Consider the following 19,169-nt stretch of genomic DNA (forward strand, 5'->3'; position numbering starts at 1 on the left):
TACGAAGTAAGAGCCTTTCTCATGTAGTACCATGGTTTAAGACTTTCAAGTCTCGTGTTCAAACCCCAAATCACCGTGAGTTCATTTTAAAAACCCTCTCATTGATTCAGACAGACTATTTCATAAGGTCGTATACTGTCCTTGTGCATTTTCACACTGTAGTGGAACTGAACAGTTTTGAGAGACCTAAAAATGATGATCCCCTTTGAGCAAGCAGAACAGGAAGGCTATGAAGCAAATGCACAAAGGCAGGATTTCAGCATGGCTGTGAGATTATAAACACCAAAGGAGTCAAGGGCAGTCTGTGACTTCCACTTGCAATCTCCTGGGCATTTGATTTTCTCTAAGATGATTCTTTTGTTCATTCTTAAGTATTTGTCCTTATATGTCTACAGTACATATCTACAACTAGCACTATGCTCAGAAGTGTATCTTCTATCACTTACCCTCCTTCCTAGCCCAGAGTAACCCAGGGTGTTGCAGCATTAGTCAAGCATCGAGGTGCCCACCTCAAAGAACGATGCTGCGCTGTTGTTTAAGGCTCCAGGAGCTCCCCCATCGAGGGGACCTTGGTGCCCTGGGCTGCCCACAGAGCCCCAGGCAGCAGCTCCAGGGTCACAGGAAGGAAAAAAAAAAGGAAAGGAGGATGCAAAGATTTCAGCTAACCTTTGGCAGGTGTGACACTAGAGAGCGAAGCCAGATAGTGTCTATGAAATGAGGAACAAAAAAGTCTTTTTGGAATTCCAAGGAAAATAGGCAGGAGTAGCCCATGGCAGTTTTGTTTGCCTGTTTTACCACGATCTGCATGTGGAAACCACAGCCTTTGCTACAGCATACAATGGTGACTTTAAACACAGTCATTCCTCCAAACTTACACAAATGCTACAGAAATGCTTGTTTTTGAGCTTATAACGGGGCACTTTGTAACAGCCAAACTGTAGTACTTTGTTTCTAGTCTGATTTTTTTAGCATTTAATAGGACAGTTGCCTTGGCAACATGCACTGAACAGCTTGTTCATTGACTTGGGTACGTTTCTATTAAACACCCGCGCTGGCGGCAGCGCTGCCGCTCCAGCACTTTCATCTCCTCGGCTTCGTCTGCGTTACCTCTTTCTGTCAAAGCCCGTAAGCAAGGCTGGACTCCACCTTTCCAGGCACTTTGGCAGAAATGTATGTGAGGAGTTTTGCAGTTCTCTGAATGACTTCAGGAGTCTCTTTTCTAGCACATACTCCGGCTTTTAATCAGGTTCCTTATAGAACCAGAATCTGTGATCCAAAGCGAGACTGCTGCCCACCAGCAAAAGGGAACTGCCCTTACGTTCCCAAGCAAAGAGAAAGGGCATGATTCAAATATCACAGCATAATCCGTGCCTGACCCAGCCTTCTCTTAAATAATGTAGTCCCAAAGTCCCTTCTCCTGCTGATGGAGGGGTGCAGTTTGCTCTTTCTTATACTGAAACCTAAACCTGAAGCAGTTGGACTGAACTTCTAAATAAGTTCTTTAGATTGAGCCTGCTGTAGCAGATGGAGAGGGAACCAGAGACAAAACAATGCGAATAGTACAAAACAGAGTAAATGGAGGAAGCAAAGTAGTCTTTGGTTCAATCCAGACAGCTTTAGCTAAATAAGGCTTTCAATTTTCTGTTGCCCTCTATTTTAGAGATGTTTTTGTTCTGCTTCTGTACTGAAAAGCTTATCGGGGACGTTTGATTGTCTACACTGAATATTTGCCATTGGAATTTCAAGCTATAATAATCATTCAAGTGGAGATATTCTTATACTCTTGGTAGCCGTGGAGTCTGCTTTTCATCAGCTCACTCAAAGTTGCTCTTTCCTGCTCTTTACAGCCAAGCCCGTTACGTGTTCTGGGTGGGAAGTGACAGCGAGCTCTAAGAGGAATTGTCACCACATGGCAACAACTTTTAATCAAGAGCTTGTTTCCTCTCATTAGAATCAGTGTAAATCTGTTTGAGAGCTTTCCTTGCCTCCACTTCATTTTGGTTTTACTTGCTGCTTTTCAAGTGAACTGTCACATTTTCTAATTATACAACATTCTGCACTTGCAGCAACGATCAGGTTATGCAATTTGCTTAATTCAGTTTGTCACTGCTGAATAGAAAACCTTGTATTCTATTTCAGTCTCTTTAACACCCATTTTTCTTAGGTCTTTGACATACTTTGGCCAAATTAAAAAAAAAAAAAAAGGCAATCTTGCCTTTGCATGCACCATTTACATCTTTAATTCCATTTACCTAATTGCATAAGTAAATCTAGTCTGACACTGGGGCAGGGAAATACCTCAGTTACAAACTGGTAATTTCCTCTGAGGCACAAAAATGTGTTTGCATGTATTGTAGATAGGAAATATACCCTGAAGAAAAAGATTAAATGAAGCTAAGTATTTTTTAGGTTTTTTACTCGAAGTTTACCTGCTGTTTATTACCTTTATTATCTCATTTCCCTAATTTAAAGGGTATCTATTTTTATTCCTTCTTATTTGAGGAGTGTTTTTCTTTAATTAGTCTAAATATTCCTCAGACTAGCTGCTGTTATCTTGAAAGCCTTGTTTTCACCAGAAAATAATTGGATGCTCTTTTGTTCTGGAAGTCTTTGATAGGATTCAGTGACGCCAATTTTTCAATGCTCCCTTTTGGCCTGAATGCACTTAAAATAAGCCAAATGCTAGGTTTCTAATTAAAAAATCCAATTCTTAAAGATAAAACCTATTTGAATTCTGGAATCAAGTGGCATTATATTGACAGCCTCTCTGGCAAAGCCAAGAAATTGAATAGCAAGTAAAAATGAACAGAGTGAGCAGTGAAAATCTGTATCATGCTTGAGAGCCTTCCAACAACAGAAGACAATCCTTATTAAATCAAAGAGACACTAGTCATGACAGTGAAATATATTTATTTCCTCTGTCAGTAGCTATCCTGTTGCACCCAAAAATGAATAGCCACAAACACATTCTTGGTGTCTTGCTATAGGTGGAAATATCTGAAACTTATTAGCTTATTGTATTTTGTGTTTTTCAGTCAAGTCATGACTGTAAAAAGTCTGCAGAGAATGCTACCAAGGGAAAATTTGACTGGTTCTTCCACAAAATATTCTGAGCAAGAGGCACTGCTAGAGGCACTTATATCTAACAGTTAAATATCTGAACAGGAATGGAAAAATATTAGTGATAGAAGAAATTCCCACCTCCCTGCCACCCCACAGAACACGTCAGGCTAACCCCAAAGTATATGTTTCCCTATTGTTTTTCTGTGTTGTGCAGATTTAGACCTTCACTGCAGACTTGGTGATTACAAGTGTTCTAGCTCCAAAGCATTCATGTTGAAAGCAATTAATTTAATTGTACATGCATTTATAATATGTGTAACACAAAGCTAAAGCCTTTTCTGAATCACATTTTAATTTGCTGTGCCCTTCCAGAAAAGCCAGATCTTTGCCTGCGTTAGTGTTGCTTTGCCCTGTTTCCACGTTAGGTACAAAATGTTTCTTAGAATCACTTGGCTATATTTTGGAGAACTTCTGGATGATGCAATGATCACATCAGTAGTTGGAAGACCACCACTCATTCTGCTTGTTACTGCCTGCCAGTAAGAGAGGTTATTCTGGGAGAAGGGGTGTATGTCTGAAGAGCTCAGATAATTCTTCACAGGCTTAATTTACACTGGAGGTTTTCCTAGCCCATTCCAAGTATGACTAAAAGCAAAAGTATCTGTGTATGTCCCTTCAGCTGGGCCAAGCGCTCCTCATCTGCAGCTGTGGCTTTGCCTTCAGTGAAAACAACATGCTCTGCACTGCTGTAACCTCCAGCTCCTCTTGTTCACTGGCTACCAAGATGTTCTGCTGAAATTCAACCATTTTAGCAGCTCAGCTGTGTAAGGTTGCTTAGAAACCAGCCTTCTTATCCCCCACATTCTCATGACAGATTTCCTATGCAATAACAGCACTGCATGACACATTTGTATCCAGACATGCATTCACTTTCCACTTGAGACTCTCAGCGTAAAGGTTGTTGGTGCTTCACACAATTCCTAAACAGCATGCGGTAAATCACAGCCGTATTAAATCACTGCCACAGTCAGAATGAGCTCAAGGTTTGAGTGCAAGGCATTTTTCACTCTTGCACTCCATTATTGATCTTTTCTGCAATTTCAGACCAAGTACCTACATGGTATTATAAGTGTATGCAAATCTTCTTTTCTCTGCTTTTGTGCTCAATACTCATTTATATCATTCTAAATTTAAATGGTAAGTACTTTTGGTTACTCCTTTATATTTTCTTTATATTTGTATGAAACACTTCACATAAACTGAGTTTGAAAATATTAATAACAGAAAGGTTTACCTTTTTAAGAATTTCATCAGTAAGGCTGATGATGTCTCCTTGCAGTTGAAGACAACCACTGTCAGGCACTTCATATTTATTCTTTGTATGACTGAATGGTTTTTAGTACTGTTTTTACTTAATTTCTCCTTCTCTGTTTGATAACAATATTGCACTCTTGCCAGAATGACAGTGTGTTGCTCTGACAAAATAACAGGAAAAGCTAACAACTACATCTGGCAGAAGAAGTATTTGCTATTGATAAAGACAATAAGGACCAGTCATAGTCTTCTCCATTTAACTTCATACGAGAATCAAATGCATCTGACTTCAAATCTAGAGTCAGTGCTTTTAGGGACTGTGCAACGCACCATTAATGAACCATAGAGTTTGAAAGTACAAATCAGTATAATATCCCCATATTTCTTTCTGTTAATATTATTTCATAACTAAAACCTCATGTGTATATTATATTAACAGCATTTCAAACATTATGAGCAAAGAGTGTAATTTCTGCAGTGTTCATGCTCTGCCAAAATTACCTACTTCTGTCATTAGGAAAGCAAAATTTAGTTTCAGCATAATCCAAACATAATTTATGCCACACACTGCTTTACAGGATATGAAAGAACTGCTTCCTGCACTGGGAGCACAATTCTGTACAGTTAAGACAAAGAAATTTAGGAGAATTTTCTAGGGTAGACTGTTCTTAAGAAGGATTTGTGAAAGAATGGGATTTAAAATGGGATTACGAGACGGAGGCAAGCTGTTTGCTTGACAAAAAGCCAAACTGAAATAAAGGACAAAGTATTGCATTGAAAACTGCCAGAGGAAGCCAGTACATGAATTGTGATACTGAATGAAAATCTGGGTCTCTTGGTTCTGATTTCTTCATTAGTTTTATAATCTTACGGGGAATCACATATTAAATATGCAAAAATGCCACCCATACAGTAGTGTAACATGATTTAGAAAGAAACTCCCTATGAAACCGATTACTAATCAGTCTCTTAATATTTATTAGCACAGTATACAGACTATTTTTCATCTCACAGTTCTATCTTAACTATAGTACAGACGTTTTCTGAGAGGCTGTATGCCACAGACAAACATTTTTTATTATTTTTGCCAGGACTAGAAGAGGTAGATAAGGCAAAATTCCTGCTAAAACATGCCGTCCCTCTCCTTTTTGTATATGGCTTGGCATGGGATACTGTTTCCAGTTTTCTTTCTTTCTTGTATATAAGCGAAATTCTATCTAAATTTAATTATTGGATGGGGATAGGTCAGGATGAGTAGAAAAAATAACTTTAACATACTGTAAGCATTTGTTGTCATTTTCTTTTTGTAAACACTCCCCTCTTTCAAGGGGAGAATGTTTGATTTGCTTTTAGTCGAGTTCCACAGTTTTTGTTTTGAATTTCATGCCTTTCTTTTGAAGACTTACAACACATTCCAATGACTGTTTGCCAACACTCGTCAGCATTGTAATGTTCATGGATAAACTTCAATGATGCAAAGTAGTGGAAGATAACACAATACTCATCCTTTTCCAATAACCAAAGCTATGTGTGTTTAACACATTTACTTAATACAGCACTCTAAAAGTATTTATGTTTAGCTATGCTTAATTTGACATCTTTTTCAGACAAGGTGTATAGTACGGTACATATCTAAAAGAAAAAAATACATCTAGAGAGACACTCATATATGGAGAGAGAGAGAGAGGAAGAAGGAAAATTACCTGGTCTTCAAAGTCAAATTCTGTATAAACAGGGTCTCCAGAATCCATTAGCAGACTGCAGTCAAGTTCATTTGACCCTAAAATAAGAGATTAGATATCAGAAACAGATAGGAAATTTTTACTTTATGTGACAGAACACTGTAACATTTCCAATTGTCTGTAGGCATGCAAAAACTGTGATCCAAGGAATCATTCAGATGTGGTGAAATACCTGTGTGAGTGCTCTTCCATTAATAAAGCCTTCAAAGTATCTATAAAAGCTACCACAAATCTTAATAAAGAACAGTTAAACTAAATGGTATATTGTTTCAGCTAGATTGCAAATTTATCGGGCACGGTTTTCTGCATGGTGTGACTTGCAATTGTAAAACTGAGCTTAGGGGAGAATACAAACCATGCTTAGGAAGGAGAAAGGAAATACTGATTAATTAGTGATTAGCAGATACGGATTCTGGAGCCATGTCGATGGGGGACCAGAGCAGGTTTTTCCACAGTAACAGTCCCCCTTCCCAATCCTTTTCCTAGGTGAGAGTGTAGCCCTGGACCCTGTTCTGCTCCTGCCCCTCCATCATGTTCCTGTGGAAATGTCAGCAAGTCTTGCAGTGGTCATTGCTAAAACCAGGATGCCACTAATAACGTTTTCACCCAAAGGTAACAAGGATGTGGTTTGGATATCATACTTGTTTTTTAGCAACATCACTGCATCCAGATTTTCTCATTCCCAGGCAATGGAAAGAAGGAAACCGTTTCCCAAGACAATGCAGCCCTACATTGAACTGTGTAAGTATTCAACACACATGAAAATGTCAACAGGCATGTGACTATTGGAGTATTTCTCACAGCATCTCACAGCACAAAATTATGTAAGAATAACAAAAGCTGTAAGGACATGCAGGACTCAGGTTGCCCCTGGGCAAACTGTAACCAGTCAGCAGCCACAGGTGAGTCTAGTCACTATCTTTTGCAGGGAGCAATAGGAAGCACCAGCTTACCTGCAAGATGTGCTTGGTACTGTGTCCTGCTGTCCCCCATCAGACAAGGCTACTGATGAGGAAGAGAAAACAATTCCCTCTCTGTTGTAACTCCTTGGGTTATTGCTGTGTCTGAACCTGCGGTGATTTTGTTTTTTGGAAAGCATAGGCACAATGGCTACCAAGGTTTTAAAACCACTGCTGACCTGGCCATGGTTTTCTCCCTGTTAGAGGTGCTTGTGTGGACAGCTCTCTGAGCTAAGCAATATTCATATATCTTGCAGTTCAGTTTGTACCAGATGCATTTATGTATCGTCCGCTTTTGTTTGTTCTTAAAGTTTACATAGTAATCTATGTGTGTGAACTAAACATCACTGAGAACAAAGAAGAGGAATTGGATGTCATGATGACTAAAACCACAAAGAGCTTGCTAGGCATGATGGTTCTCGGGTGTCTTAATTTGCAATCCATATTACAATTGCTGCCAAATACATTTTGATGCAATTCTGAGCACTAATAAAAGACACCAGGAAAAGACATGGGCCCATCTGCTGGTGTTCTTTAATTTTTTTTCCCCTCTAATGTTCCTGTACACTTTTAAAAGACTACTATAATAACTAATAGAAAGGGATTATACATTTACTGTCCTAAAATGTCACATGTACATACGCAGCATGCTCATATACTTTATGGCAAATAGATTTTCAAGTGCTGAGAGAAGTTTTTGCTGTTGATTTTTCACAGCTGGCATCTCCTTCCTAACATTGTGTCATTGCTCATAACAGATTTTAATTAAGTCTCAGTCTTCACCAACACTGACTTGTGACCAACTGTCACATACTTAATGGTAATAGAGACTCCTCTTCTTGAGGTGCCTGAATAAAAAACTACCAGATATGAACTGTTGTGAACAGCTATTCCCAGGGCAAGATCGAGCAGAGAGGCAACACATGAGCAATGTTGATTTCCAGCTTGGTGTGCTCTTGGAAGAAGTACATTTTGCTGTGTTTGGATGCAACTTATTAAAACCAGCCTTGCTGGGGAGGAGAAGAGGCTTGCTGACTAATCTCTCATGGAAGTGGTGGCAGAGGGTGCCAGCTCGTCGCATCACAAGGTAATGAAGTCAGCAAGTGTGGCACTAGGCCAGGCTACTGACAGGGATTAAGATGAGGGGAGGAAGTGAGGAAGAGCAGAAAATTCAAAACTCAGGCTTTCTGAGCCCAAATTTTAATCAGCAACATGTTACGTAAAAAAATGTGGCACTGTTCTCTATGCTGCACTGCCAAGGAGAAATAGTTTGCAATTACCTGATCTGAAAAGACACATTTCTCACTTGGAATACACTTCTTGAGTTTCAATGTGAGCATAAAGTTGAGGTAAGGCAAACAGAGCTCTTTGGTGTTATGTGCTCTGTATTTTCCTTAGAGAAAAAAAAGTAGAGGATTTTATGAACAGTACTGCACAATTAAAAAAATAAATCACTTTACCGAGTAACCAGCTCTCAGGGAGGAGGAGGCTGCTGACAACGAACACGCTCCCTGTTCTGCGTCTTGACACCGAAAGCCCCGTGCATAAAGATCTGCCTGGCTAGGGACCCGAAAGGTCCCACTACACAGCAGGGAGGGACAGCTCTCAGGGAGGAGGAGGCTGCTGACAACGAACACGCTCCCTGTTCTGCGTCTTGACACCGAAAGCCCCGTGCATAAAGATCTGCCTGGCTAGGGACCCGAAAGGTCCCACTACACAGCAGGGAGGGACTGCAGGGAAGTTAATGGGTGGCCACAGTGACAGCAGTGACAGAAGCGACCCCTGCCAAGCATGACAGTCCGTGAGAACAACCTGCCCACCCGCATGGTGGTGCGGGGCTGTGCTCGGTCGCTTCCCTCACCGCAGGCCTGGGCTTTCCAGCTGTATTTTATGTGCTGTTGGTTGCCATCAAGCTGAACTCGACAGGATTGGTGATGCAAAGCTAGAGCATAGCTACTATGGGCAGGTCTGTACAATGCGTGTGGGAATGCTGCCACAGGAATGTACCCCAAAACCCAGGGGCACATCTTCCCTAATGTGTTTGGTACTAGAAAATATTTTGGGGTACATGTTACTTGGCCGGAGAAGTTTTGCACCCTTATCTTAGCAAATGCCAAGTGTCACTTTTCCACACTTTTTATACAAAGAAGCTAAATTGTACTGATCTGTCTAAATTTAGCTGCAGTTAATTTAACTTCCCATTACTAGGTAGCAAGATCCCATTACATGAGTTAATTAAGTCTGATCCTTGGACCATTTGTGTTTTGGCAAATCTCTTAATGTTTTTCTAATCCTTACTTAAATCCATTATTTATTTGAAGTCCTAGTAGCCATATGATTCAACGTGATTCACTGGCTCATACTCATTCTCATACTCGGGGCTATCTTTAACAACTACAGTGTTTGCACTTCCCTGCTTTGACTCCCTTTAAAGCAATGTAAAACTATCCCGTGAAACACATTGCTTCTACTAATTGCATGTTTATACCTGTTGAGCACAACATAACAAAATTGTCCTCTCATGTTATAGAAAGTGCTGTGAAGCACTGTCTACTAAATGAACTAACACATCTTAAATAAAAGCACTTGGTCTAAACAAATGCTCCAAAGATAATTTTCAAGTGGAATATAAAACAAACAATTTATTAAAGCACCGATTAGCACTAAAACGATTACACTTTCATTTTGCTCTCGGTAAGATGCTTCTAATACAAATTTTACTGCAACCTTACACTGTTGAATTTCCTGACAGGCTGTTGCTCTTAGCAACAACTTTAATATTTCTTTGGAAGCAACAATGAGAAAAATTATATGGTAACCTATAAAAATATTCAATTGCTTTCTTTCAACATGTATTGTCACATAGTTGGTTACAACTCCATCTTGCCGATATATCATATGAATGAAAATGATGCAGAGACATAATAATATTTAGAAATACTCTGTCTATGCTGTCCACCAGGAAGCAAAATATATTGCAGTATCACTAAGGGAATTAAAAGATAATAATAATAAAAAAGTAACCTGAAGAGAACACTGAACCTGCACACCCTAGAAATGTAATACCTAGCCACAGTAGGATCTCTAGGAATCCTACTTTGAGTCTCTTTCTGCTACAGGTGCTCAAATTTAGCCACTGATTAAATCATCCTGAAGCCATTCAATGAAAACCTACAGGAGATGAGAGATAATGAGAGCTGTTGAACCCCTGCAGTGAGCATAAAGAATCCTGCAGGCTCCAGAGGAAAGCTGGTTTCTCAGCTGGGGAATGTCAGTGTGATTGCCTGGAAGCACCAGAAGGCCCATGCAGCTCAAAATGCATCTCGAGGACTGGCTAAGGTAGGATTCTCATAAAGCGTACAAGACAGTGCAAGCACGCAGTGAATCTTCTTGATGCTCTCCTGCTTTCAAGGATCAGTAAATCAGCTACTTGCTAAGATACATGTTGTGTCAGACCATCCTGTTAAATAATCCTAATGCATATACAGGCACCTGTGTGGTCTTGTTTAATTTCTTTTTCATATGTTTAATATGTGGTATTGTCTGATTCACCTATCTGGGCTCTATAGAACACAGTTAAACTGTATTCTACATAGAAATATACATGTTTGTGTACATATATATATAAGTTGTCTTACAAAAAACAGGGAATTAGGTATTATAAGCCTCTGTTATAGGCTAGCTATAGGCTTATAGCCTATAGCTGTATAAGCCTAGCTATAGGCTTATCTTTCCAAAGGGCCTTGCTCTCTGGAGTATTTCTGAATTTTATGTTAGCTTTTGAGTAGTAAAACAACAACAACAAAAACCTGACGGAGCAGAGTTTAAAAGAGGTATTTCTGTTCTCAACTAATAAACGGGTACAGAATCTAGCTCCCTCTGGAATCACCATTCTTGTATTCCTGACTGCTCAGGGCCCCTGGGTTTGAGGCCTCATACTGAGAAATAGGAAAGAGGTGTTTGAAACCCCTAAACTGAGATCAGAATTGAACTGAGGATCTCTCCGTTCCTGTGAAATTACCACTAAACAGGTATGTAAAATGAAGATGCCAAAATCAACATGTTTTTGAATGAAAGTGTCTGTGTTTGTTACTGTTGTGCTTTATGGTGAACTAGCCTTTGCAAAAAAAGGATTGGGGGATAATTATGTTTCCTGTATGAACATCTTTGATGGAAACAAAGGCTGTATAATTTGATCATGAATTTGCTAATAATCATGGAGAAAAAAGTTATTTAGAGAAGCCTAGCCTGCAGACCAGCTCATCTCCTGTTTCCTGTTAGGATAGGAGCCTGATAAAACTGTAATACAACGATCTACTTTGCATGACAGTTTGCTCCAATGTGTGCCTGATGGCAATGACAACAAGGCACTGAGCTTCGAGAGTCTGGCCCCAAGGACTACTCCTGCCAATAAAGTAGCCTAAATGCAGTTTGCTTTGTTAGTGAAAAGCCCATTTTCTGTCTCTCTAATAGTCTCCTAATGGTAGTTTCTCCCCGCCCCCCGCCACTTTTAATTTATTGATTTTTAAACTGTCTCTTTTAATAGTAGTTTCTCTTCCTTCTACATATGTTAAATCTAGCTTCACCAGACAGTAAAACATGCAATTCACATTGGATCCAGCTCACCAATGGTCTTAGCTGTCCTTTCTCTTTCAACTAAATAATCACCCTGCTAATAAAACAAGCTTATTGAGTAGTTTGGGCGAGCACATACTATGTGCCAACAGTCTGGCCAGTGGCATGGCTTCTAACGCCTCTTCAGTTTATTCTGGTGAGAATTTTTTTTCCTTAGGCAAGGAAAAGTAGATCAGGCTTTCCAGAAACACAACCAGAGTGTGTGAACTGCTTAGCTTTTGCTATCCTGCTTTTCAGAATCAGTACCTTTATGATACTTTTTCCTTCTTGCTATTCATTAGTGCATTTAACTGAAGAATCTGTAGGCAGTTACCAATACAATACCGTACAGTGAGAATGCCATTTTAAGTCTGGAATCAAACTTTCCCCCAAAGAATAAAGCTAAGCACAGAACAGAGGTAAGTGTGCCACTTAATGAAGTGGAATATTTAGTCTTGAGACCACCACTACACACCTGCTTTTTAGATATACATTTTATCATTTTTTTTCTCCTCATTGACAGCTCATCTTTATCTCATTTTGAACATTATGAAATAAGTCTTACAGTTGGATTTTGTACAAAGGATAGTTAGAATGGCCCTGCCTTTAAAGTGGTCAAAACATGACCTATTTTTCTTTATGAAGTATAGGTCTGTTTGTAAATGTCTTGCTAGTATTTTTAATGTAAATTAATTTATAGAATTCACACAGGAAAAAAATGTAGTTTAGGTAAAATGAAACTTAATCTACCTTCCCCCCACAACCCTCATGATCCATTTGGAAGACAGCCAGGGTTGCCTGTCGGAAAAAAGCTACTTGTCAAGGTACCAACAAATATTTTCCTGTTCCTTTAAAGCAAAATGTTTCTGAAAGATGTTATGGATTTTTAGTGCTTTGATTTTTTTTTTTTCCTTCAATTTTTTTTTGCAGTCCTTTGTCCCTCAAAGGCTGTTTCTTTGAAGACATTCAAGCCTGAGTGAGCACAAATACAAGAAAAAATCTCCTAACTGATACCGTCACACACACTTTCTAAATTAGTAGCAATTCTTAGGGTGGAAGGATGATAGGATTGGTTTTCTGGTTAACACTGTGATATAACCTGGAATTGAAAAAGATGTAACTAATAACTGGAATTGATCAAAATATAACGTTAGTGTATAAAACCATATTTTTAATGGACTATCTACAATGTTTTAAATTGATGTTGTTGAAAAACAAGATTATTACATTCTTCTGGATTGCGTAACACTTTCAAATGTGAGAAGAATTTTTGCCCTTGGTTGTGCAAATGTTTGAGGTTTATTAAGATTTTTCTATGGTGCGTACATCTATATAGGATTATGAAAAAGGCACCTGGTCAGTATCAGAAGCAGTAGAAAACAAAGGTCCTTTAAACCTTATGTTAACTCACCTGCTGCAGCTTCTTTGTTAGCAAATAGCTTATTGTCAACTGCCAAACTTATGTCAAAGAACACTTCTTCTTCATCTCTGTCTGCATCAAACTATAAAGGGAGGGAAAAAAAAAAGGTGCTAATCAGGTACTGCTTATTAGTTAGCTGGACATCAATGTGTAATATGAATTCTTATCCCAAGTCTTCTTAAATTAATAGGAACTATTCTATCCCATTTTTTCAGTGTGCTGTTCACTGCAAGCTTGAAGTATGATTCATTGTTATTTTGACTGAAAACTAAATTTCCTAAACTATATTGCCATTTCTTATGGGCTTGTCATTCACAGCAGTGCAGTTGAATTGATCCCAAAGAATGAAGATTCAAAGCAGACAACAGTATTAGCAAATATATATTAAATGCTTTGGATGTTTGAGGAAAAAAAAAATGACAGTGTGGAGACGGGAAGATGTTCATGTCTGTTTTTTTTTTTTTTTTTTTTTTTTTTTTCCCCTCCAGAGATTAAAGTAATTAAATACACTTAATTTGCAGTTTGAAATTCCTTTTTTTTTGAGATATGTATGGTACATGTATGATTCATTCAGATTGCTAAGCAAGAGCCTTAAAAAAAGGAAAACAATTTTTAAAAGTACATCTATAACATGGAAAGTTTCCCTTTTTCTGACAGTAACAGAATGTGCTCAGCGATAAATCAATAAAAACAGGAAAGCAAAGCTTCAGTAAAATGTCCAATAATTGATGGAATTTCTTACAGTTTTATTCTTTTTTTTTCACCTATTACGGCTTTTGCCCAACTCCGATACCGACTCTACTGAGTCTTTTTTCCTTCTGTTAGGAAGGTTCTTTTTATGGCCAGGTTTGACAAGCTTTTTTGTTTCTTTATTGTAATATTTATTGTGCCTCATTCATTTAGATTATTATTTTTCAATGCTTTCTTGGGTGGGAGGGGGGGGAAAAGAGGAAATGCACACTTATTACTGTTGCTCTCAATTTTTTTCTTATTTAACAATCTCAGTTCACGCTACTAAGGAAGAAGCAATTATAGTAATTGCAAGTCACAAGGGCACCCAGGTAATGCTCACATTAGGCAGTTGTCATTCAGTGTTACCCTCCCTGCATAAGTTTGAATTATTCTATGTCTTGCAATATGTTTTAGGATGGAAAATGAATCTCAGGACCCAACACATTACACTAGCTAAAGCAAGCTCATGGACATCTTGGGCTCATTCTTCCAAGCCTGAAACTGTTGAGCATCTCTTCAGATGTCTAGCCAGCATCTGCATGGTGAAAATAATAGGCAGGAAATTTCCAGGAGAGAGAATTTTAAATACTATGAGCAACTTTGTCACAGAAGCTGATGCTCATGGTGATGTAGTTGTTTTCTCAGGATCTATCACAGATATTGGTTAAGAATATAGCAAGGCCCATCTAGTGATTTAATTTTAGAAAGGTACTGAATTGCTTATCTACCACGCACTATTGCAAAATCAATATCACTCTATTCCTTTTGAAGACTTATGGAGCACCTATATTATTTAAGCTGATTTCTCATTGGCTAATGGACTGTGCTTTCTTAGTGGAATTTTCCATTGGCACCTCATAGTAAACATAAAGGCAAAGATCAGTCCAAGAATAATTATTTACTGGTGGATGTCAGGAATAAGTCAAAAGCAAGGAAAGAGCATTACAGTGACAGTGATGATACAAACTGGGACAGTGTTGATAAGAGAAAATGAAGCTCAAGGGGAGGACAATCAAATGCAGCAAGACCGGTGCTAGAAAAGCTAAACTCTCAAAACATGAGTGCTCAGAGCTGAGCTGGTGTTAGTCTGCTTTAAAACTTAATGGTGTTAATATTTAGCTTTATGTTTAGCTCAGCCCAAGAGATCATTTTAGTCACACGTGTGCACTATTACGATTACCCACACGTGGAATTTCCACACCTGGTTCTTGGAAAGCAGTTTGTGCTTCAGATTCTGAGGACCATCCTGAAGTTCGTCCTGTAATGTAGCATGGTTGTCCATCTGTCTGGGCAGAAATGTATCTTGAGGAGCTGTACTGCCATCTTAACAGTGTTAATTTAAACTTGGAGCATTATTTTTTAAAGAGGAAATTTGTTTGTGTTAATCTATTGGAAGGATTGCATCTTAACCTGTGGCAACTGAGGCAAAGGTGGTTTGCGGGAGAACAGGCCCTTAATTAAGCTGTTGAGCTAGTGTTTGGCAATTTATCATCAATGAAGAAAAAGTGATTTTGGAATGTCCTTGCTCATAAGGAAGGAGTATCGATCTTTAATGTGTATTCTTTTGTGTTGGTCTTTCTCTGAGAAAGTATGGGAATATTCTTCTGTTGCTCCTTAGGGAAAAAAAAAGTCTGTTTCATTAGCTATCCTAGAGAAGGCATGTTTTATGATGTTTATATATATGTGTATATGCAGAAAACAAACAATAAATTGCAATCAGGTTGTCTGATCCATAGTGAGCAGGTAACACCACGTCTGGGGAGATGACAGGCTTTGTGTCTCATTAGCAGCATTCCTTTGAGTAATCCAGTTTACCAAGAAAAAAATGCGATCAATCTCAAAACGTTCTGATGATTCCAAGAATTTGAAGCAACCAACCTCCATTCAAAGCACACCAGCTGTGCTTCAGCACTCTGAAAAAATCAGAGTTTTTATAATTAAATCCTATACTGTGACTGAAGGAACACCAATTATTTGAAGCTTGCACGTAGACTCAGTGTTCTCCTCAAAATGAGCACTGCAATACCCTGAGCCACAGGAAGGCACAGTAGCTTTCAGAGATAAAGTATTTTTGAAAGCAACTAAGAAACCATGTGAGTTCTATATTCCACTGAATTACTAAACACTTTAAAATGAAATCCTTTGATAATTATTGGAAGCTTGAGTATATTTTGCGTTTTATTCTTCTACCCTGTTCTCATGGAACAAACAGAAGCAAAACTTCTACAGTCTACAATATTTTTTTTAAAAAACATACCTAAATCAATAGCCTGCATTCCCTATTGAAAACAAATCCCTCCTTCAGAATCGCTACTGGCTTCAGAACACGTGTCTTCAACTAAATCATCTAATAGTATTTTTATGGATAGCTCAGTTTAGTCATAGTAGAAAGCTTTGTTTCATAGAAATACAACAATCTTTATTCTTTGTCTGCAAATGTTTAATTGGAACAAACTAGAAGTAACAGAACGTGGTCCTGTCCTGAAAAGCGATTGTATGCAAAGGGCCCATTCTTGCTCAGCAGATATATGTTTAGAGTCGCTTCTGTTTAATCTGGACCTCAGGCCCCAAAAGCATAAGAGAATTATTCTCTTTATATCTAGGAGGGGAAAGGGGTGGGGGGAGGAGGGGAGCACTTATTTTATTAGAGCCCTGTCCAAACACAAGGAACCTGACAGAATATATAATTATATCAGAAAATATGGACTTTTCATCTACTTTCTGCTCTGAGTTAGTGTAGTCGTCTCACTAAAATATAATTCAGAGCTAGATACTTATAGCTAGATACTTCTATGAGTAATTCTGGAAAAATAGCACAACTGCCAGAAATGGATATTACTTTCTCAAGTCCTATAAGTAGAATTGTATTAAAGATGCCACTGAAGGCATTTGCAATACATGCTAACACTATTGTTGTCTAAATTGATATAGTATTTATCAGTGATGCAAGAAAAAAGAACAAAGCATCTGTTTGATGAGGTCTATGCCTGTCCTGCAATCTTTCCCTGAAAGTGAAAATAATGGGGCTTTTTTTTTTTTTTTTTTTTTTTTCCAACCTAGTTGTCTTTTAGTTTGTCGCAGCAGAATTGTCGTTCTTTAGGATACTGGGCTGAAACTCAGAGTCAACAAGATTTCACAAATAAGTAAATCTGGGTGCTATACTTGGGAAAAACCTAGAAAAGGAGGGGTTTGGGGTTTTCTTTGCTTGCTGTTCTTCTGTCACTTCATTTGGTGGAATCATCACAGTGATTAAAGCAGGAACAAGAACAGGTCTCTTCCTCCTAGGTTTCCTTTTAATTTGGTTTCAGATATCTAGTACGATAACAGACTAGCAAAAGGCATATACCTCAGGATATATGTGTGTATACATATATACAGGCACTCACATGTGTTATCCCACTTTCATGTGAAGTGTGTTCTGCTGGATAATTTGATGCTGGTACAGAGTTATATATGGAAAAATGTAGTGAAAAATATTTTGTAGATTCTCTATGTGGTAAATATTTTTTTCTACATGGAGTAAGTTGTACCTAATGTATTCTCGAACAGAAAAAAGTACATGTTCAGCAAATTCTAACCGAAGCAACTTCACAAAAAAAACTTGTCTGAATTGTTAAGCACTGCGCATAACTGGTCAAAACTAATAAACCAAGGCTTAGTAAACATGATGTTTCAAGTTAAAGAAAGAAAAAGGTTCATAGCTGAGAGATCTAGGATTCTCATTGCTGTCAGGACACAATGAGCAAGGAAATTGTAGCTAACTAGAACTTACTGAAAATCTGTAGTGATTTAAGTGCTTTGATTAATGCAAGTAACCAACCTGATACTTTTTCTTCTACTGCCATGCTGTGGAGTGGCTGAAGCAAGACAAATGGTCAAGTAGCTTGGAAAAAGCACTGCCTTGATCTGGCTGTGTCAGTTCTGGAGCTAATTTGGTGGTGGTTGGCATGGGGACATGTGTACTGGTATGTGCTTTAGACAGTTGTTACTAAACTGCACTTTTGAAAATAATCCAAAAAGGCTAAATTCAGAAAAGCAAGATAATTTGTTTTTATGAAGTCTGTTAAAAATGAGGATGGTTTTTTTAAGTAAATTATTAAACAAATAGAGGTACTCTTGAGGTTTTTGCTTAAGGTACAGCCTCAGGGAACTTTCTGTGATGTCTGAATGATATCTGGTAGTGGAAATAAGTCAGACATATAAACAGGATAGGGAAATTTCTCCTCAGACAAAACAAACTTGAAGGGAGACTTAAAATGAACAAGTAAGTTAGCGGCCTGGTTGTGCTGCTTAGTCAAAAGGTCTAATTGGATGTATAAGCAGGAATAATGAATACAAGTGCAGTGATGACAAAAAACCTTGGTGTTAGGCACAGCTGCAGTAGCTCCTGGGTACGATGTGCCCCATGAGGGAGCTTATGTGACTGAATGTTGTGTCTAACAACAAGAGAATTGGCACTGGCATTATTTGACCAAAAGGAGGTTTAAAAGTGAGCCTGTTTCCTGCCAGGCCATCCCTGGGTGGGAATGGTAATTTATAATGGATTCAACATGACTTCAAAATGCTGAAGATGCTTCCTAAGAACACATTAAAGTTCAAATGGGAGTGAATTGGGAAAATTTAGCAGCCTAAAAGCTGCTTTATATAGTCATACCTGCCACTACCTGCTTTATTATTCACCAACCAGTAGTAATTTGAAGGTAAAACACAATCCTTACTTACAAAAAGGACAAATCATCTATTTATGATCCTTTTCAATGAGGATTTTTTTTAAATTATTAACATTATGAAAAAAAAATGCAGGTAGGCAACAAAAGGGCTCATGGCTCCAACCCCAAATGTAAAAGAGTTTGGAAGTAGAGGGAAGTTTTGTACTGCACATCTCCTGCATCCAGAAAACTGGACATTTTGGAACACTTGTAGTTCAGTAGTAAATCATATTCCTTTTATATTATTTTTGGTAGCAAATAAACAATGCAATCTTGACATAAGAAAAAAGAGGCTTTGTTTGTTCTCATTGTGATTTTTTTTTTTCCCATTATTTCAGGATGAACTCAATAATTTTGCACCATGGCATATACAAGTGTGAGATGTTGCTATAGTTTAATTCCTCTCATGGTAACTTTTTGTTAAGCCAGCATCCTTACTTACAATATTGAGCTATTATTGAACTGTAAGGAAATACTATTTGTTCTCTGAAGACAATTAGTAGTAGTAACAGATTCTCTTTGTAGGGTTATATGGAATAATAGCTTTTGGTAGATATGGATTGGTGGAAAGAAATAAAAGTCCTATCTTGTTGTGATTGTGCTGAGCAGTACCCTG

General features: G+C 38.2%; 1 protein-coding gene across 1 annotated transcript in view; it reads right to left on the reverse strand.

Annotated features, from left to right (window-relative positions):
• The window catches only part of AK5 (adenylate kinase 5), a 75,365-nt gene that overhangs the window by 22,686 nt on the left and 33,510 nt on the right, over nucleotides 1–19,169 (reverse strand). The window contains exons 7-8 of the mRNA XM_088526087.1: nucleotides 13,104–13,194; nucleotides 6,081–6,157 (exon numbers count right to left, since the gene is read on the reverse strand). Of these exons, the coding sequence (XP_088382213.1) occupies nucleotides 6,081–6,157; nucleotides 13,104–13,194 (168 nt within the window). The remainder of the gene's footprint in view (nucleotides 1–6,080; nucleotides 6,158–13,103; nucleotides 13,195–19,169) is intronic.

Source organism: Tinamus guttatus, unplaced genomic scaffold (assembly GCF_059628265.1).
Source record: "Tinamus guttatus ecotype Peru unplaced genomic scaffold, ASM5962826v1 Tinamus_guttatus_pri_ptg000242l, whole genome shotgun sequence".
Classification (NCBI taxonomy): domain Eukaryota; kingdom Metazoa; phylum Chordata; class Aves; order Tinamiformes; family Tinamidae; genus Tinamus; species Tinamus guttatus.